Here is a 21,404-nt window from a genome sequence, read left to right on the forward strand (position 1 = left end):
GTGGTCCACTGCCCTCAGAGCAGGCTGAGCAAGGCTCAGGGCCTGGCTGCAGCTGTTGGCTGACTACCAAGTGCCATTTTGTGCCCATGGGGCCACCTGGAAAGTCACTGAATGCCACAGTGGATGCCCACAACAACTCCTATCCATGCACATTTGCTTCTTTCCCTGATTTCCCAGCAGTAAGAACGGGATATTCATGTTAGTATAGAACAGACCTCAGCCTGATGAAATACAGAGAGCTTGTAGAAGAAAGCCCGTCCCTGATATTTCACCTGATGACCACGAGGTGCTGTAGGACATGGCAGGTGAGGAAAAAAACAGAGAGACTCAGAGACAGGACAAGATTCTGCACTCACCACCTGCAGGAGGCACCACCTGGTCCAGCAGCTTCATACTGGTGCGCTTCCAGATTTTCTTAATTATTGCTCTCAGCTCTTCGTTGGCTTGCTCCAGGTTGCCTGCAGGGTGGAAATCATCAGAGACAGGAATTAAGCAGACCCTGCAGAGGAGCAATTTAATGTCTGGCATGGCAATCTCAGGAGGGAAATATCAGAATGCTTTCAGTAGTGGAAAGTTTTGGGCCAAGAGATGCTCAGACCATTCCTAAAGCTCACTCACAGCAAGAGGTCTTCTTCCCAAATAAGCACAGTCATCTCTGGGCAGGGAGGTGACACTCCTAGATACCCATTTCCTCTCAAATGAGTCACCTTCAATTTTATTTCTTAATTTATGTACATTCAAACCCCTCCCTTCTCTCCCTAGGTGTCTGAAACCAGTGACTTGTCCTCCTAAAGGTGCTCTTCTGCAGTTTTTATTTCTCCCCAGCACTAAGGCTCCTTGAGGGTGTTGCACAGGGCTCTGCATGGCAGATGCAGTGAAGATAGGGACACTGAGTAACTTGCTGAGGATGCAGCACACGGACAGCATCAAAGGCAGAAATCTGACTCGGAGGGCTAATTCCAAACTCCTGCCCTGGCCACTTAAAAGATCCTGCTAAGGCAAGAAGGAAAAAAAGCAGTTTGAGGCTTCAGATGGTTTCCCAGGAGTTCACTGGCAATGACTCCAAGAGTTTGAGGCTCAGGCAGATGAGAAAATTGAGTCCTTTTTGGGTCTCTGTTTCATAAGACACAAGATGTCTTACAGGGATTGTGGGTGGCTTTTCCTCCTCAGGAGAGTCTCTTTTGCTACAGTCAGATTCTATTTAGCACAACTTTCAAGGCCCTAATGTAATTTCTTTAGTTTTGCCACTGTTTTTTGGCTCAGCTGTGTACAGCTGGCACAGTAAGGTAGAGTTCTGCTGGTCTCTGCTTCCCCATGCCTGAAATGTAATGCAGCCACTCCTGAGGAAGAGGTGTTTAGCTGTGAATCACAGACCTACACACTCTTTTAATGCATCTCATTAATACATGAAGCCAGATTCTGACTCAGGACCAATATCTTTCATTACAGCAGGTGACAGAGTGCAACAAAGAGGACAAGCAGAGCCCCAAAGCTTCTCTGCTTTCATCAAATATACCTGCTGTCTATGCAAAGCTATTAGCAGTCCCTTTACTTCTCATCTGTCTTCACAGCACCACTGTTACTACAATCTAATGTTACCTCATGCTAATGGAAGCACAGGAGGAGGTTTTGTGAGATGAGAGACCCTCGAGTCCAAGCTCTTTTGTCTCCCTTGGACTGGAAGATCAGTGGCAACAGCAGTCAAAAAGTGGCTCAGCTCTGCAGACAGTGTACAAAGAGGAGGCTTCTTTGCCCTTCATCCTTCCCTTAATTGCTCTTTGAGCACACATTGATCTAAAACTTTAAGCTTTCAGACCACTGTGAAGAACGTGATCAATAATTTGAGATGATACTAGAGGAAGGACCAGATTCCTAGGTAATGGGAAACACTTCCCTTAGAAGATATTATTCCTCAAACCTCTTTACATAGCTTTTTGTCTCATGTGCTGCACATGAGTAATTTAGATCATTTTACACCAGATTTTCCTGTTGGTTGATTCCAGCTCAGGACACCTTGGCACGAACACTGCTCTGCCACCTTTGCAAGCTTCTCACCTTCCGTCTTGATCCTCAGTGCTGTTCTGACCAATGCAAAGAGAGTGGCATTGAACATGACAGTCCCATCACTGTTCAGTGGCATATTCATGGAGACAAGGCGCTGTGGGATAAAGAGAAGGAAGACAACAATCATACTGCCACACATGGACTGAAGGATGCTCTTCCTTATATCCTCGTGATGCCCTCCATCCCTCTCATGTGAATATCCATGCTCTGTGGATTTAGCTACACAATGAGAATGCCCTGTTATTGCTATCTGTCCTCATCTGTCTCCAGATGTGTGTTTAACAGTCCAAGCAGATGTGTGTTCCTGGTACTTGAGAGCTGTTCTTTAGCACAGATGTGCTCTCCTAAGCAGACACAGGGCTGCTGGCCCTGACTAGTGCACAACCCACCTGCTGGTGACCCTCCAGCCCTCGACTGGGTGGTTGCAGCCCAGAGGAGCTGGTGAGAGGCACAGGGCAGCCCAGGGGTCATTCAGACACTGCTGTTGCTGCCTCTGCCTGGTGGGCAGTGAGCTGGAATATGTCCAGTGAGTGAGGCAGGGTCAGCTAGAAAATGCCACTTCAGGTTGTTTAATGTGAAACAACTGGTCTGGCGGGAGGCAGAGGTGGTCCCACAGCATGGTAGCTGGAATTAGATGATCTTTAAGGTGCCTTTCAAGCCAAAGCATTGTGCATTCCCTGCCTGATGCTCTGATGGAGCTGCAGTGAGCCTTACTTTGCAAGCCACCCGGTGAGGGCAGAGCTTCCCGAAGCCCAGGGGGGGTTGGATCCGCCGCAGCAGCGTCACCACATCCAGGTGTTTGATCCGTCCCCTGGAGAAGAAAGCACAGTGAGGCTGCATCCTGAGCAGGGGTGACCTGCTGGCCTCCCTGCAGAGTGCAGCTACAGCTAGGAGTGTCACTGACATCTCTCCAGCCTCACGCTGCTGCTCCCTGCAGCCCAGGCATGGCTGAAAGTATTATTTCAGGCCTCTTGCACTTGGTGCCTTCTGCAGGATTTGCCCAGCAATCATAAAACTCCTACTAGTGCAGAAATCCCAGCTGTCAGTCATTCCTGAGTCAGTACTTGCAAGGACTGACCTCAGCCTTTTCAATGCTGCAGTTTCTTAGTGCATGAACAGACAATTTGGGGTTGTCCCTCCATCGCTGACCTCCTCAAAATAAATATCTGCTTATTTACTTGTTGGTCTGAGGCCTGTAGCAGGCAGAGAGGTGCAAAGGGTCTGTTTCTTTCCTTGTGGTTTACGTCCCACATAAACAGCCCCAAGCCACTGCCTTTTAATACTTGTTTATGCTCTGGGCTGTCACTAGAGTGAGCACAAAACAAAGATTGAAATTCCTCCACAGTAGCAGTTGGGTTTCTCTTATGTTTGGTAAATGACATCTCAAAAGAAGAATTCTCTCACGGAGGGAGGAAAGCTACCAGAGCCAGAGGAGGGGCATGAGACATGGATGGGGAAGAGGAATAAAAGAGCTTCCCATTTCTAAACAGGGAGGAACAGGATGTCATCTGAACCGAGTGGCTATATATTATATGGCTTCAGCCAGGGCAGTCTTGCCTTCAAACAAGCACAAACAGTAACATCTGCTTTGTTACAAATGGTATATTCATTAGAATTCTGTGCTTATTCCCCACCTATATTAAAAGCACCCCCCAAGAAGTCATCATGAATGGGAGGAAGTGTTTAAATTCACATATCACTCTCATGATGTGTCACACCCTCACACATGGCAGAACCTGAGCCCAGGTTAATCCTGACACTATGTCTCCTAAAGAGATCTGTTTTTAGTTTACACCAAAATCTCTTTCCACAGCTTTTGCATTATGAAGGGGGCTTTGCAATTACAATTGTCAGCTGTACTGTAATGCCACAGGGATCTAAATGCACTTTAAGCCTAAGCATGTGTCAAACAGAGCATATAATACTGAATGTCAGTTAAGCCCTCATGTGAGTTGTTCTAGTGTAACTTTAAATCCCTGCAAGTCTGCTGATGTGAATAACCCTGCAGACAATGCAATGCAGCCAAGTGAATGTACAGGTTGTGATGGGCCTGTATCACATATGACAAAACAGAGATTTGAGCACAGCAGCTCTGCTTTGAGTAGAAAGTCAAGCAGAAGAGTCACAGATCAATATCCCAAGCAAATACAACAATGAACCAACCCTCTAATCTCCTTTTCTCAATCTTCTGCTGCCCCTCATGGGATCTGTATCTCTCCCTGACAGAAAGTAAAGCAATGTCTTGACAGGTAGCAGTGCAGCCTAAATGCTGGGATTTCTGTGAGTATCCCTGCACTCTGGGCTTATGGATTCACCAGCAGTATCTTCTGGTGATACCTATTTTAGTAGTTTTGTACAAAAAAAAAAAAACCAAACAAAAAATACCAAACAAGTTCCTGCAGCAGGAACATGGCACTTACTGCACTGGGTCTAGAGAACAGAAAATAATGGGGCTGTTCTCCTGAGGAGCTCTGATATCCAGACTGGGTTACTTACTTAGCTTCAGGGTCATACTCTGCCCAGATCCTTTTAAACTCATCCAGGTGGTGTGGTCCTAAAATGGACCAGTCCCGTGTCAGGTAATCGAAGTTATCCATTATAACAGCTACAAAAAGATTGATGATCTGCAAACAAAGACAGAGATAATGTGGGGGATGAGGCAAGGAACAGTAGATTTTACCAGGTTGTCTATTCAAGGTCTGGATTTGGATTCACAAAACTAGGAAGCCATTGGGGTTAGGTTCTTTATTCCACCATGCCAGCCCCCCCAGTTTAAATGGGAAGAGCCCAGGGGTGGAATATTCCCCACTGGTGACATTTTTCTCTTCTCTGCTAAATGGATGAGGCACAAGTGTGCTGAATGCTTAGATGTGCTGTGGTGGCTTCTTATTTACCTGTGTCTTTGCCTGGCAGAATAGGGTGGGACAACCTGGGCTTTGTCTTTAATAGCCAGTGGGGTTGAGCTAAAAGTCCTTTCTTCTGGCCCAAGACCAAAACTTTAAAAATGTTGCTGCTGTTCCCTGGGAGAGGTTTGGGCACTGCTGCCAGCTGCAGAGCGTGCTGTGGCTCCGAGCAGTGCCGCATTGCCAACACGGAGCAGATGCAAGTGGGATATGTGTATTCTCACAGTCATTGCTGCTGGCAGGGGAGGCAAAACCTGCTCAGCAGCCAGAAGGAAGGTAGGAGGGAAGGTGGGAAGTGTGGCTGAGGCGTTGCTAGCCTCAGCACAGCCCACAACACGCTAATTTGGTTTTCTCCTTGAGGGGGAGGGGGGAAGAGCACTCCTTTGCCGTGCAGGAAGGATTGGGATTGGAAGCAGAGCATCCCCCAGAGCTGGAGGGAGGCAGGGAAGAGCTGCTGTCACTGAAAGGTGCTGCTGGGAAAGACCCCATGGGGAGATTTCCCCTCTTGGAGATCATTCTCCTGTGCACTGCTGATGTCTGGGGAGGCAGAGGGGAGGTTTTGGGCTGGGTGGACTCACCAGGAAGGCACAGAGCATGTAGAAGCTGATGAAATAGAAGACGGCGAAGCTGCTGCCACAGGAGTGATCAGCCTCCGTGGAGTTGGCTGGCTCTGACTCTGGGTCACACTTCTTGTCTGGGAGACATGCCAGCATGATTTCCTGCCAGGCCTCACCTGTGGCACACCTGGGCATGGCAGAGGGCAGGAGAAGACAGCAGTGACCTTGCATGAGACAGGGACTGGCACATCAGCAACCTGTTCTTGCTCATGTGAACATTAATGGGAATTTTGCCACTGAGGTCAACTGAGAGCAAGTTAGGCCGATGGCTTTGACATCCACTGGCATACCCTGCTCCTCTGCTTGGTTTTGTTGCCATCATTAGAGTGTCATTTCTGATGGCTTTGGTTGCTGTGTGTGCATAGCTCTGACTTGCCAACCAGAATCATGCAGATCTGTGTGACATGACTGTGGATTGCCTCTAAAAAAGTCCTTCAAAATTACGACAGTGATGAATCTGTGCCAACTTCCCACCCCCTCAGCATCCCTCCCTGGCCCCAGCTGGAGTAGGATGATGTGCTAAGCTGAGATGGGCATGGCCATGCCTGAGCACGAGTCCATCACATCCCTTTCCCTGCTAGAAGTCACACTGGCCAGATTTGAATCAAAGAAGTTTTGATGCTTTGGGGAGCACTGAAAGCTGGCTACCTTTCTTCTACCAGCACTGGGTGTCACCAGGGTGAACTGGCAGGGTGCAAGACCGGATGGACTGGTCATTCATCTGCCATAAATCCCAGGCTCCCCCACTGAAGGACACATCACTACTCACCTCGTGAACATGACACGGTAGAAGGAGATAAGCTGTGCCCAAGAGCAGAGGAATTGTGCTCCCAGACTGACACAATCCAGAGCTGTCATACACCCACCTGAAAAGCAGCAGCACTGCCTGGGGGAAGGTCTGGAAGTTATTGTTGCGGTTGATTTCTGTGGTATCGTTCAGCGCAATTTTACCAAACACCTGGCGGAAAGCAGAGGTCTTTTCAGATTAGCCCTGCAAAATCCCCAAACCTCTTGTCACCTGTAGCTTTTGGTCTCACCCTGAGTCTGATATTTAATGGAATCTGCTATTAAAAAAAGATCTGTGTGTTTTTTATATTTGTTGTTGCCTCCCTGGCTTGTGCTTTATTACCAGAAAAGCACTAATTTTGCAACAAATGGTATCTTCTGTCAAAACAAGGTATCCTTCCTTATTCTTACACTGTGAATACAAGCAGCTTCATCCATCAGCATCAACTTGGATTTTTTTCCTCTTGAGCACAAGAGGTAGTGAGGCTTGAATGTTGTTATGCTCCAAGTCATGGCAATAGCTGACATAAAGTGGTAGGTCCCCTTTATATGGCAAATTCTGATATTTTCATCAGATCTGGTACATCCAGTCTTTCATGGTAGCAGCTTAATGGAGTGAGGGATGATTTTCTTTCCTAGGTGTCCCTGTGTGTGAGGGACACACACAGGGTGTTCAGTGTTCAAGAGAGCTGCACACAAAATGTCTGAGATGCCATTTGGACAAAAAGTGGTAATAGCAGGTCTGTGGGCTCTGGGCAAACAGGGAAAATGAAAAAAGTTGGTTTTCTGATTGGAAACCATGAGGGCACAAAGCAACCTAGTAATCTAGATCAATGTGAAAGACAGATGTATGATCTTCAGGCTGCTGAGATGATTTAAACAGAGGCTTGAATGTAAGCCAAGGGTTGAATAGGTAACTCAGAACTTGCTGACAGAAAACCAGAACAGAACAGAATTACAGAATAAAGCATGTAGCTCTGGTGGTGCCCTGATCACTGTAGACCCCATCTGCATGGGTGCTTGGAAACCACTTGTAATGCTTTGTGCAGCAACATAGCAGCAGCTTAATACTCTGAAGTGATTTCTGCAGAGCACAGGTAATTCTGTAAGATGTTGGCTGTTAGTTAGGTAGTAAAGGCAAAACTGGCAAGTTTACAGTATGAGCCTAGTAGACTGACAGCTGATTGCTGGGGCCACTAAGATAAGCTGTGATAATTCAAGAAAAGATTAATTTTATTTTTCACAGGGGGGCAGGGTGGACGGAGCCTGTGAAAACATGTGATTATAATAACAGGAAACAAATTAAAACAAAGTCACAGAGGTCAGATGAATTTCATTAGAAATTCTGCTGTCATTGTGAAACCAAGAAGCCTGTCATGTTTGAAGACCTCTGGAAGCAATTATGCCATGCCTTTCTATACTGTGGCCTCTGGTCCCAGATGGCTGACTTGTCTGAGAACTTTGATTAACACTGAAGTGGAAAGTGAAGCTTAGCTTGAAAAGCAGCACAGCAAACGAGGCTGGGGCTGTCACAGACTGTGCCTGTATCTTGCTGTCTTCAGTGGTCTGTGTGCAACAGCAGCTCCTTGCACAGGTGAATGCTCAGGATGGTTCCAAGTGCATTTTGCACTTGAATAGGATGTCGTGTTGATGCAGCTTCCTGGAGAACCAGCGCAACCTCTGAGTGTTGGTACATTGGGTCTGATCCCATATTTACCTTCATGGGTGTAAATCAAAAGCTGCTCTTTAAAACTCAGTGGACGTTGTGCCAGTGTGAAAGAGATGGGAGAGAAAATTTGGGTCTGTTCAGTGCCGCACGGCCACAAGCCCACCGAAAAAACTATTTTAAATTAACAAGTAAGGCAGTAAATCTTCCTTGTGGAAATTCCTTTGAGAGCGTGGAGGGCAGGCACAGTCCTTTTGCTGTTTGCATATTGTGTTCTGCCATTAAATGGGTCAATATTTTGTGGTTTGTTTGCTCGTTTTGGGAGTGTGTTGTGCTCCTGTTGGAAGTACACAGGCAGACGATATTTTCCAGCCAACATTAGCTACCATCTTACCTTACTGGGTGAAAACATTGCTGTCAGCCCCTACAACCCCACACTAGTTCCTCTGTAAGCCACTTCCCAGCTCTAGCAGGAGCAGACAGACACAGCTGAGCCCTTAAAGCATCACTCACCTGCATCCCAATCACAGCGTAGATGAAGAACAACATCACTATTAACAGAGCCACGTAGGGGAGAGCCTGGAAAGGAAAGAAAAGAAGAGAGCACTGTGTCTCCGCCGAGGCAGGCAGCCGGGAGCCCCGGCGTGGCTCTGTAATGCGGGATGGTGGCCACTAGATGCCTCCGCAAGCCCACGCTTGGTTGCCCGCGCAGCCCGCAGGCTGGGCTCGCTGCCACGGGGGATGGATGGAGGGATGGAGGGACGGAGCTCCGCTGCCTTCCCGGCATTCCCGCCCTTGAGCGAGGCAGGAAAGCGAAGGAAACACTGTCTGCACCTGCTGACCAGGAGGGGAAAGCTCTCACAACCAGCGTTACTCTGGCACTAATGGCAATGTGGTGTTTTCCTGGATCCTGTCTGGTGCAATAAAAGATGCAACAGCTGCTGGAATCTGAATTCAGCGCTTCTGCTGCAATGGTTGGTGCCACCCTGAGTACCTCAGGCAGCACCAGCATCTCCCCTGCTCAGTGTCAGGTGTCCCTGATGGTGTCTGCCATGCACCGAGTGTCTGTGATCAGCTGCTGAAGAGGAAAGGCACAGCCCTGATATGCAGAGCTGCCTGCCAAGGAAGAGGTCAGTGCAATCAGCTGAGTGTTGAGTGCCACCAGGTTCCTCCACCACTAACAGGAATCAAGGGTTTGGGACCTCACAGACTCGGGCTTTTGAGCAGGAATTTTTTGAAATATATAGTGCTCAGATCAGAGGCTTTCAGACCTTGCTTTAGAGGCAATGGGTCTCTAAAGGGAGCCTGCAACAAAGACACAGAGGGATTTTTTTCAAGGGCATTTAGTGATAGGAGAAGGGATGATGGTTTTAAACTGAAAGAGGGCAGGTTTCGACTAAATATTAGGAAGAAATTCTTTACTATGTGGGTGGGTGAGACATGAACAGGTTGCCCAAAGAAGCTGTGGGTGCCCCATCCCTGGAAGTGTTCAAAGCCATGTTTGATGGAGCTCTGAGCAACCTGATCCAGTGGAAGGTGTCCCTACCCATGGCAGAATGGTTGGAACTAGGTGATCTTTAATGTCCCTTGGAACCCAAACCCTTCTGTAATCCTAAATTCAAGACAACTAAACCCTGCAGGAAAAACCGAGGAAATATTTTCACTCGCCATCATTGAGATTTGACTAAGATCTCCATAAATCATCTCAAAGAGATCTGAATATTAAAATAGAAAAAAATAATTCAGTCCTTTAGACAATGTTTGTAATCATCATCTTGAGGCTCGGGGCAGATTCCTCTAGCTTTTTTAGGGGGTCAGACAAATCTGTATGTTTACCCCGCAATGTCAGTGGAGAGACCACCAGCTCTGGATTGGGCTCCAAACATTTTGTGATGATTTGGTTGGGACCTGATCCACACAACACCTAAGAGCTCCTGGGATAGTATCCAGACAGGACCTGAGGTGTGTAACCTTAACAGCACTTCTGTTTTTCAGATGGGGATGGGAAAGAGTCTTCTCTCCTGTCTGTCTGTTCCTCCACTTCATGATCTTCATTAATGCACTCCACTAAGGCACCTTCCTGCTCATCTCTGCCCCTTGTTCCCCATGGCTCCTTCAGCTCTCTGCCCCCCATATTCTACTCTTGTCTCTCTGTCCTCCTCAGGCTCTGTCCTTCCCTGGTGTTACCACTTTGTCCTTGTGATTCCCACGGCCTTGCAGTGCCCTCAGCACCCTCTCACTTCCTACTCCTCCCACTGCCCAGCCTGACCCTGCTGCTGTCTGTGCAGACGGAAACCCTGCAGAGCATTTTCCCACCACTCTGACCAGTGCCCCAGCTTGTACGTCAGTGCCATGCCCAGGGCACGTGGAGTCACCATGGGATCTCACTCCATGAATTCATTGCTTATTAGGCTGCCCTGGGTGAGCAGAGATGCTTCCTGGAAGCATGTGGGGACACTGAAGAACTTGTGCCAAAGTCTGCTGGGATCCCACATTCTGACAGGAGGAGTGGCTGGATTAAGAGCAGCACAGTGGCTATTCTTAGCTATCAAAGGAGCCTCCTGGTAGTGGCAAGAGGAGGAGCTTGGAGCAGAGAATTCCATGTTATAAATGGCTAAAGGCTTTCAAGGGAAAAGGCACTTTCTTGCAGAGCCTTCTATATTTTTTTCCTCCCCTGCTGTGGAACATCCCTCCCTTCATACTTTCTCCCACCACACTAAACTCTGGCTAAAAGTGACTCTCCAGTTGAAGAGGTCTGAAGGTCACAGCAGGGAAGTACCAGGTGCTCCCTTTCCCATCCATCTCACCATCTCCAGCCATGAGCCATGGCAAGTTCAGCTCAGGGCTCATTGCTAAAGAGGCTGGAGGGGCACAGGGGCAAGGGGAGGAGAAGCAGGAACTGGCAAGTGTGACTCTGCATCAGGGATGGCTGAGCTGTGCCAAGGGAATCTCGTTCCTACGCATGCAAACAAAATGGTTCCCAGTGGTGCTGCTCAATAATAACCTGGAAGGTGGCAACTGTGCAAACAAAGGGAAAAGTCCCTGTGCTGTGGGTGTCAGACACCTGCTGTGCAGGGTTAGATCCTCTGGCAGTCAAGGAGAGTGCAAAATGAGTCCTGTGCATAAGCCTGGTGGTTTGGCTACTGAGATCACTGAGAGCTGCACTGGAAGGAGTCTGTGCTGATCCCTTTTGTGCACATGTGCTGCTTCTGCTGACAAGGGACAGAAGTTGTGATGAGCCACAGCACTGCAGGCTTTGGTGCCAGCTTGTGTTATTGCTGGTGAGGCTTAAGTTTTAAAGTGTGGGTCAGTTCCTTTTCCATTTGAGTCAATACAAAAGCTATTGACTGTTTAAAGCCTCAGTCTGAGGGGTATAGAGTTGCTGTTTCAACACTTGTGTGTTGCACAAATTACTCTTTCATGCTTTTGTCCAGTGGTGTGTTCTGCATCTTTTCTCATGTTTGGACCACCATTTGTATTCCTGTGCTGTATTTCCCTAACAATTCCTTTGGATGTGCCCCAGCTAACATCCAGGTTGTGCTGGTGCAGTAAATCCAGATCAAGTACTTTCAAAATGCAGGAATATGCTATGCTTCATCTCTAGCTATCATTTTACTATATGTGGCTAGGCTTTTTCTAGCAAATAACTATGCTGTTTCTCTTCCTCTAAAGGTGATGATTGTTACCCAGTCCTTCACTTCCTCCTATCTACTCTGGAACTCTACCTACCACTGAAATGCACCTGTCTCCAGGGAAAAAAGCAGCAGCAGTTTAATAACTTGGCATTGTTACCAGCTCAAAAGAGTGGGGCTAAGAAGGTGAAATCTTCCTGGATGAAAGTATAGAGGCCACACACCTCTAATACTCACTGGAAATCCTCAAAACAAGGCTTAAAGGAAACTTAATTGAGACCCAGGCCTTCCCCCCATAGCTATGTGTTTCACTTAAAGTTACACATATGAAATACAGCTCAAATAAGAAAAGGGAAAAAAAAAAGATTGAAGGCATACAGACAGGCAGTAACTGAGCTGAACTGAATTTTAAGGCTGTTCAGGAGGGTCTCAGGCAATGACTCATGCTTTAAAGATGAAACTCATACCCAGGCAGTATTCCCTGTGAGTCCCATTTACTCAACTCATTTGTGCCACACATCCCAGGGCACCTCTGAGCTCAGGCACTGGGCTGAGACCCTGAGAGGCCACCAAGGGAAACCACAAGGAACTAGTTCTGTCTTAGAGAGAAGTGAAGGAATACCTGGAAGGACTTGATGAAGGTCCAGAGCAGTGTCCGGATGCCCTCCCCTCGGCTCAGCAGCTTCACCAGGCGCATCACGCGGAACAGTCGGAAGAAGGTGATTGAGATGCGAGAGTTTTCCTCTGCGTTCTGGAAGCCATTGGCACAGAGGCAGGAGTTACAACAGCACGAGAGGAACGAGGGCCCTGGGCCACAGAGGGTGCTACGCCGAGAGATCACTGCACTGTTCCTTGTCCTTGTGCTCCCTGGGTTTCCATTCCCTGGACAAGCCAAGGCTGGCCAAGCCTACCCTGTCTCCATGGTGGTGAGGCTACTCTGCAGCCTCTCCCTTCACTTTGCCTGGGCTTTCAGGGATTGGGGATAGGTTATGCTGTAAACCCCTCCATTACATCTCCTCACACTGGAAAGAGGCAATTCCCCCTGGACCCTGCCCTGGAGGAGAAAGACACTTTCCCTTTTGACCTGTCTCGAGTGTTTCACCCCAGTGAGACACTCAGCCTGCAGCTCTGGTGGATCTGGTGTTGGGCTTGCTCTGCTGGGAACAGGAGCAGGTCCCAGCTTTGCCCCGGGGTGCTAAACCCCACAGGGCATGGTGTGTGCTGGTGTCACTGCCAGCCTGGCTGTCCCTGTGCTCCTGTGGCCATGCTCCTGGGGCTGAGCCCTGCTCACTCGCTCCTGCTGCTGGGCCTTTTGCATTTCTCATGACCCCTTTGTATTTCCCACAGTCTGCGCACTGACTCTTGCTTTTTTTTAAACATTTTATTTTGGCTTCGCTGCTACTGTTCAAGCGTGCAGCATTTTAAAATAGTCTTTCTTCTGGCCTGTTTTTTCTCACAGCATCTGCTTTGTCCCCAAGCGTTTTCCCCTGGGGTTCTAAGCAGCTCTGACGTTCCTCAGCCTTCACATGTGTGAAGGCAACATCCATCTGAGGGCTGCTGCGGCGGCATGCTCACCTGGCCTTGGCAGAGCACTCGCTGCCTAGCTCAAGGGCACAGCAAATGCCACGTTTTCCAGTTTATTAACCCCCTAACATACTATGCCAAGCCTGTGGAGCTGGTGCCTTCCGGCAGCAGCACTGTGGGAATGTGACCTCCTGTCACAGGGGGAGATAACGCTGTCAGCCTGCCACTTGACCTGCTGCAGAGCAAAGTGCATGGAAAGCCCCTCTCTGTCCCCACCCAGGCTGCAGAGACTGCTGTTGGAGTCTAAACACCACTGAAAGAGCAACATTTAGGAGGAAGAAACAGTGCAGATCACCCCTGCTGTTAACTACTCACCACTGTGTAAACCAAGAGAGAACAGACCCTTTGGATTTCCTGTCCCTGGGCAGTGAAAACAGCAGCTGCTCGCCTGGCTGCTTCTGATAAAACCCCAGGCACGGGAGCAGCCCGGATGGATGTTTCTGGGATTAAATACCCAGATGTGTACCTGTGTGTGCTCCTGTTTCTGAGGCAGGATGAGCAGGTTTATGCTCAGCTCTGTCCCTGTCCCTGCTCTGGACAAAAATCAATCAAAAATCAAAAAAACCAATCAAAAATCATGGCATTGAACAGTCTCAGTGCTGCAGTCCCAGACAGATAACTGTAAGGTCAAATACCTCTCCCAGTCCTATAGAAGCCAAGCTCTAATACTATCTAAAAGAGAGCTGAGGTCCAAATTTAAAGGTTGTGTGGACAGCAATCCTGCTGTGGTTGTGACCAAAAAAACACAGTGTTTTCTTATTCTACCTGCTGCTCTTCTTGTTGGCTTGGCTCTTTAGGTGGCAGCAAGCTGGGACACAGGTCTGGACAGAGGTCTCTTAGTATTCCTTTGTCCTTCCTTGCTGAGAGCAGGCAGCTGCTGCAGGTAGGAAATTCTCTCTGGCCTCCTAGCATCCTGGAGCAGGCAAAGTCTGAGCAGCAGATAGAACAAATTCCTCCCTGACGCAAATCTGCAACTTACTGACATCAGAGCACTTAGCCAAAAACTCAGTGCTGCCTCAGAAGATTACAGTCATTTTAAAACTAGGTGGCTGCAGATTAACTGATGCTTGAGTAGCCCTGCTTGCTTCCTCCTGCCTTTCATCCAGCTTTTTGAAGGTGTATCCTTGCCAGAGAAGGGGAGTTCTGCAGGGTGGCAATCCAGAGACTGGAATGGCTGCAGCTCTGTTGGGGTGCTGTGGGAAATGCCTTGCACACCAAGGCAGCATTTTGTGCACCATTGCACCACTTGCTCTTTTTTGTGCAAAATACAAACTCAAATGTTCTAGTGAATCACCTCATTGAAGAGGAGCTGCAGAACCCCAATGCTTTCTTTTCTAGAGGGTTGGACATGAAGTCACACTGCACAGTCATTTGGTGTCACATTGATATAAGTGACATAAGGACACAGTTTGTGGCTAACAAGAAATCTTACCAGGTCCGGTTCTCTCTTGGTGTTCATTAGAAGGCAGAACGACAGTTAACTCGACCAAAGGAAAGCTCAGGATGCACCAGAGATACACATGTGCAGCATATTCACAGCTCATGTGAACACCAGACACACCAAGACACGACATGGCAGCTTCATGCACAAATAACTAGGCTGGGCTTGGAGAGAGAACTCGTGATCACGGAGAAGAGAAAAAAGGAGTGTGTTAGAAAGAGTGTCACAGAAGCTGGGAGGGTGGTCTGTATTTTCGGTCTTACCATAGAGGAAGAGCATTGGGTATGTTCAGCTGGCTTTAAAGAAAGGCAGACAGAAATAAGCTGTAATAAGTCTCCAATCAAGAGCCCTAGTAAACTAGGTCTTGGCTAACACAGGAGCAACAAAATGGCAGAAGAGGGCAAAAGGGGATTTGGAAGAAATGCACAAGAGGCTGGGCTTATTCCCTAGGATGCCCAGGATCAACGCTGGCCATGGCAGAAGCAGGTAGAGCTGCCACTGAATTTGATGTAAGCTCTCTCCACTACCACCACGTGTGAATCACACCCAGCAGCTGCTGAGTGCTGGACACCCTGGCATGCAGGCAGTGGAGGTACTGAACTGGTAAAATGGTTCTTGTGTCACTGCTGTCAGTTCAATCTGGGGGCTGATTTAGCTCTCCAACTCAGATCCAGGCCATGTCTGCACAGGGACCAGCCAGCTTCTAGTGCATCCGTTGGATTTGGAAACCCATAATATCCCAGAGCCACAGCAACGCTTTCTGTTGATATTTCCCCATTCCCTTACACACAGCTCTGGGGGAGACAATGGGTTGGCAGAGTCTGCCTGGCTCTTGGCAACCCTGCAGCACCCACCAGCAGCTGTGCAGAGTGGGTTGGTGCAGCTAATTAGCTGCTCTAGCTTCACCCACCTCACAGCAAAGCCCTAGGGACCCAATGGATGTGTTGTTGAGGCCAGGCTGAGCTGAGCTGAGCCCTGGTCATGCCTGGAAGAGTCAAATAGCTGCAAACACTCTGCCTGACATTCCCTGATTAACCTCTGGGGCCACTTCCAATACTGAGAGCAATTCTATAAAACACCCAAGGCTGCAAGTATCCTTAGGTGTAAGAAGCAGAATAGAAAATTAAATAAAACTGTCTTTATTAGGAGTCCTTCAGTTCAATAGCAACGTAATCCTTCAGGCTTAACCTCTACCATATGCCAAACCTGTCTGTTGCTTTAGCAAAGTGGGAACTGATGTATTTCTTCTGCCAGTGGCAGAATTCCCCTCCAGTGCCATGGAGGACTCCTGCAGCATGCTTGTGCTCCCAAAGATGCTGCAGCAATCCAGCTGGCATTGTGTTACCTAGAGAAAAACTGGTTTGGATGCACAGCCTATTTGGTGATATAGGCAAATGAGAACAATTAAAAAACCAAGGTACACCTAATCATACAATAATTTGGGTCAACACACTGGTTTGGTAGTGTCAGCTTTCATTGCTTTTAGCCTCCTCTTTCATATGTTTGCTCTTGTGTTTTCAGATCACATACAGGCAAAAGTTGGCTTGAATACCAAATAAAGCAGCAGTGCCCATAGAGACATTTCTCACAGGTCAGGCACAGATTTTGATTTTGTGTTGCTAGGCAAACATTTTTCCAGCAAAGCGTTTCTCTGTCCCATCCCCCTTCCTCTTTCTAGCTTTGGAAATCATATTTTCCAATAGCAGAAGAACCATTATTCTGCTGCTTGCTGCATTCCTGGTAGAAGGCAGAAGGTACCAAGGCCCTTCAAAAGAACTGAAGGCTTTCCATCCTGCCCTTCTCTTTGGGGCACAAGGAGAATGAACCTACTGAGTAAGAAAGGTTCATGGCAGGGAGATCAGTTCAGAGATGATGGTCTGAGCAGTTTCCCTCATACAGAAAAGGGATCTGAAGGATAAATCACAAGTCCAGGGCCAGATTTAGAGTGATATAGAAGGGAACCTGCAGGCTAAGAGTGGGACAAGAAATATCTGAGGCAGGATGTCCCTGTGTAAAGACACTCGGGGGGGATGAGTGCAAGGAAAGCTGTTTGGGTAATTTCTTCTTTCTTTTTTATATCACTGCATTTAAAAAGGCAACAGAGATGCTAAGGAGCAGAAGAGGCCAAGAAAGAGAAGAGCAGTTTCTAGAAGCAGGATAAGGACTTCTGCCCATCATAAAGTCAGGATCCCAGGTGGGGAAGTTCCTGGGAAAGAAGCCAGGTTTATTTGATGGAGAAATATTTAAAATCTCAGAGAGCACAGCACTGGATAAGGTGACTGTGTTCCTGCTAACCATGGCTGGGTGGGAGTAAGGTTTCCTGGGGACTATTTGCAAAGAACATAACTCCTCCAGGCCCTGTAGAACCTCTCTGAATGTCTCACATATCAAACTTGGTGGCTGATACTGCCATCAAGTCAAGGAAAAAAATGTAATGGGTTGTGCTTTGGAAGGCAGGAGAGGATAAAATTTTCACTCCAGGAGAAACAGACTCAATCTTTCAAGGACTGTAACAGTCAATATTGTAGGATATTTATGGTATAATGAAATCCATGCTGAAATTCTGAGATGGAATGACATGGTTTTTCAGAGCTGTAAAGACAGCAGCAAAAATATGAGCAAAAAGGCTTTGTATAGTCACAGTAGTATCAAAGTTCCTTAAAATATCCATGGCTTAGAATATCTTCTATATAAAGACTTGGAAGAAAACAATGAATTGTGTTAATGAACAGACTCAAATGAAAGTTTCAGCAGAAAATTCCCGAGAAGAGATATTAATCCCACGTCATCCTTGTGGACCACTGGAGATGGAGGACCATGTTGGGACTTCTGGCTGGTCTGCTGACAACTGTAATGGCTCTCCAGAGAAGCAACACCTGGAAATGCCTGAAAGGGAGCTTCACTGGGTCTGGACAGTATTTATTTAATCCATATCACCACAGAGGCTCCTGGACTGCAGGATAAGTGTGTTTGAGTAGCTGAAAGCCTGACTGCACTGCAATGACAGCACAGGCAGGCAGCATTCCCACTGCCAGCACTGCTGATGGTAGCAATTCTTTTACACCACAGGACACACTCAGGATGAGGGATTCATCATTCACCTCCCTTGGAGGGGATCCAGCCTTTGCCAGGAAGTCCACACTGATTTTTTCCCCTGATGTTTGAGGAGTAAAACTTCCTTGCTGATAGTTTTTTACTTTCTAACAACACTTTTCATTCATAGGGAGGAATCTCTTTTGGCAAGAGAGAATTTGACCTTTATGTTGTGGAGAGCATTTAAGCAGCTGAATGCACAATATTATTGTTGCTTTGCCAGTTAGAGTTGTCAACAAGGAGGTACAATTGCAGCCTTCCAGTTTTGCCTGATAGCCCAGGGTGAGGAGACATGAGAAGAAATGTGTGTTTGAGATGCTAGGACTACAATATGACAGAGTAGCTTCACATTTCTCAAGAGAACAAACGGTCAGATGCTGGTGCTGCCTTTTGTGACAAAAAATATGTAATGATGTTTCTCCACTGAGGAAACCATGGCTGGTGGATGAAGCTTTCAGGAGACTCCTTAGAGCAGCTGGTTGTTGGTGAGGGATGTCTGCTAAGGTATTTCCTTGATTGCTGTTGAATTTGGAGAATAAAAAGTACAGTGAAGATGCTGTATCTGTTGGAAACTTGATAATTAGTCTGTCAGCCTTGTCCCATGAGGAAGGGGGTGAATAATGTCCACTTCTTGCTTTTTTCTCCTCACTGCAGGAAGGATGCCCTGAGAATCCAATCCACTCTGCAGGGCTCAGCTGAGCAGGTTGAAGTGTTGTGTAATTCCTTTGCAATTATAGGATATTGGTATTTTCTAGATCAAGGTCTTTGGGTACAGAGCTCTCCTCCAAGAGTTCTACTCTAGCCATGCTGCAAATGGGACCTTGGACACAAGAAGAAGGGTGGGAAGAGACAATCTGGGGAAATGAACTCATCAAACCATAGGTAAGCTGTGCAGGGGAGTTAAAAGCACAAATAAAGCAATGGCAAACCACACTGCTCTTCTGGAGATTTTTCCTTCCCGTGTGGGTCATGCTGAGATGGGATCTGCAAGGATGTGAGTTTCCAAGGATGGAAGCCAGTTTGGAAAAAGGCATTTCAGAAATGTAAGGTTGAAATCTCACATTTTGTCCTCACACATTTTCATTTGGTTTACATTTCCATTACAAATCATGTATAACTAAGAAAAAAAAAAAATCAATGCCAGATTAAACTACTTTTAGTTTACTTAAGCATATATTTTGATTCTCGATTATTTCAATGGAAATGACCTTTGACTGAAAGTTTTTCAACTTCAAATTTTCTTCCTATTTTAAAACAGAGAAAAATGTTACAAGGGGCTTTTGGAAACAAAAAAATTCTGAACCTCCCTATAGCTCTAATCTGGGTGAAGCACTAAAGAGAGGCTTTTTTTTGATCATTTAATGCCTATTAGAAAAGGGCAGCATCTTACAGGAAAAGGGAATTGAGGTGTATAATGCTGCCTTCACTGGGGCAAATGGGGAACACTTGGTTGATTTCCCTGGAAAAAGCTCGGAGTGTTCCAGTGCAATATAACATACTAATGCTCAAACAGCTCTGCAGAGGAGACTGAACACTCCTGCAGCAGGGAATTAAAATTTCATTTGTTGCAATGAGGGGAATTAGGAAAACTGCGACATCTGCAGTGAGGTTTGCCATTCCATCTCTGCCTGCACTAGCTCATGGGGGCCAACAGGCACCAAGTGTCAGCTCATCCAAATGCAATATATCTGCATTTATACTGCACTGATTCCACATGATCTCAGCCCTCAGGGGAAATATTACCATATCCATGTGCAACAAAAGCCTGTTTTGAATACAGTTAATAAGGTCAAGGTAACTTTTTAGGCAAATGAGTCCTGCAGCTATCAGTTTTTTCCCCTTCATTTCCTAGGTATTCTAAGATTTTAGAATTCTGGAGCTTGCTTTTCTAATTAGCTTCAAATATGCAAATCATACCGATTTGAATAGCTTATTAATTAATTTCATATATATATCCATGAAATTGTCAGACAGTAGTCTTATGGTTCCAAGTGCTTAAGGTAAATATAAGGAAAGTCAATTGCTTTAATTTGGTTATGCAGATTACCCTAGATTGACAATTAGAGGACAAGTAATGAAAGAGCCACTTTTTCACACAGCTAAAAGCTCTATTTTTTCCCCATGACTTTCAGAAAAGCAGAACAATTGGTAAAGTATAGCTATGCAAATTATTCTTAATTTTCGGGATGTTTTAATAATTCTTCTCATTAGCTGTGGGTAATCAAGTCTTATGGTAATCAAGCCTGGGGGGCTCCTGAGAAAGAAGGAGATACGAACCACCATCAGAGATGGAGAGCTCATCCTCAGTACAGGTACTGGGCTGGCTCAGAGAGGCAGCTGCAGCTTGCCTGTGTTTCATCATTTGTGTTCTGTGGGACAGGCAGCCAAAAAAAGCCCTGGAACATCTGGATGAGAAGGTGCTGAAGATAAATCGAGCCATGAAAATAAATGTTGAAAGCCTATTTGTGTACAGGACTTTTTGTTTTACAGGTGGAGTGACTTTGAGGATTTTCTGTTGGAGTTACAGAGGAGAGGTTTTGCTGGTTTGAACACCTCCTCTGCCAGGAGCCACGTGTGATGAAGTGAACCTTTTTTCATTAAATTTGCCTTTTCATTGCCCAGCTCTTGATTCACAGGGCAGTGGCTCCCAAAGGGGATGGTCAGTCTGTCCCAGCCCAGAGCAGCCTGAGGAGGATGATCTTGGGAACAGAACAGACCTCTGAGCAAGAGGGAGACACAGCAAGTGTGACAATTTCAGATCCCATATCTCTCCAGTTTTCCTCAGTTTTATCACCATCCGTGGCAAGTGTCCTCATTGCTGTTCCTAAGCAGTCCAGTGTGCTTCACTGCATTTCCTGAGGCAAAGTTAACATGGCTTTTAAACATCAGACTCAGCAGTGTATTTATCACTGTGCTGGAAAGGGCAGTCTTTTATTCCACCTCTTTAGAAAGATTTATGTTCTGTATTACATCATTGTTCATTAACCTCTTCTTTTTTTTTTTTTTCCCATTGTCTGGAAGGGAAGAGAGAGAGAAGAAGGGTTTGTAGAGTTCCAGGAGCACATGAGTCTGGAAGTAAACTTCAGGAGCATCTTTGTTGCACTGTACAAGTCCTGGGTAAGTGATGGAGAATTCCACTGGTGCTGTTGAGGTCACAAGCAGGCCTGTGGTCAGCAGAAAAATCCCCACTCCTCAGTAGGACTCTTCAGGGACTCTTGGAGCCAGATGGAGACAGGAGCAGGAGGTTTTCCAGGAAGGAAGGCAGGTAGGCTACCAGCCCAAAGATTTCCCACACAGTGCTGCCAGGTTCGATGGTTTGGGAAGCCCAAAGGCTCTGGGATGATGTGAGGATGAATGAGCCATCTTTTGCTCTGATGAAGGTGCTTAAAGAAATTCCTGGTGGGAGCAGGAGAAAAGCCAATCCACCTTCCTTCCAAAGCAACAGGACTGCAAGATGGCTGTAGGTGAACTATCAGCCCCTGGCAGTGTTAAATAATTAATCTTTGCTCAAGGGAGGATACCAGCAGCCCAAACAGAGAGTTTGTTATGGGCTATTTTCATCTGAGATTTTTCCTGTCTGTGTCTTTTCATTGCCTTTTAGATTAGAAAGTTATTTAA

The 21,404-nt window shown here is 46.8% G+C and overlaps 1 protein-coding gene across 23 annotated transcripts in view; it reads right to left on the reverse strand.

Moving 5' to 3' along the window:
* The window catches only part of CACNA1C (calcium voltage-gated channel subunit alpha1 C), a 357,538-nt gene that overhangs the window by 17,135 nt on the left and 318,999 nt on the right, over window positions 1-21,404 (reverse strand). For 18 of the 23 annotated variants that reach the window (XM_085049353.1, XM_085049349.1, XM_085049341.1 and 15 more), the window contains 9 exons: window positions 14,957-14,989; window positions 12,291-12,419; window positions 8,550-8,615; window positions 6,451-6,542; window positions 5,546-5,711; window positions 4,561-4,688; window positions 2,779-2,875; window positions 2,056-2,158; window positions 357-458 (listed from right to left, as the gene is read on the reverse strand). In XM_085049353.1, coding sequence (XP_084905479.1) covers window positions 357-458; window positions 2,056-2,158; window positions 2,779-2,875; window positions 4,561-4,688; window positions 5,546-5,711; window positions 6,451-6,542; window positions 8,550-8,615; window positions 12,291-12,419; window positions 14,957-14,989 — 916 coding nt within the window. The remainder of the gene's footprint in view (window positions 1-356; window positions 459-2,055; window positions 2,159-2,778; window positions 2,876-4,560; window positions 4,689-5,545; window positions 5,712-6,450; window positions 6,543-8,549; window positions 8,616-12,290; window positions 12,420-14,956; window positions 14,990-21,404) is intronic. The other 5 variants (XM_085049355.1, XM_085049346.1, XM_085049335.1 and 2 more) reach the window with 1 other exon arrangement.

The sequence above is a fragment of the Lichenostomus cassidix genome, chromosome 1Ab (assembly GCF_008360975.1).
Source record: "Lichenostomus cassidix isolate B80296 chromosome 1Ab, HeHo_3.0, whole genome shotgun sequence".
In the NCBI taxonomy this organism is placed as follows: Eukaryota; Metazoa; Chordata; class Aves; order Passeriformes; family Meliphagidae; genus Lichenostomus; species Lichenostomus cassidix.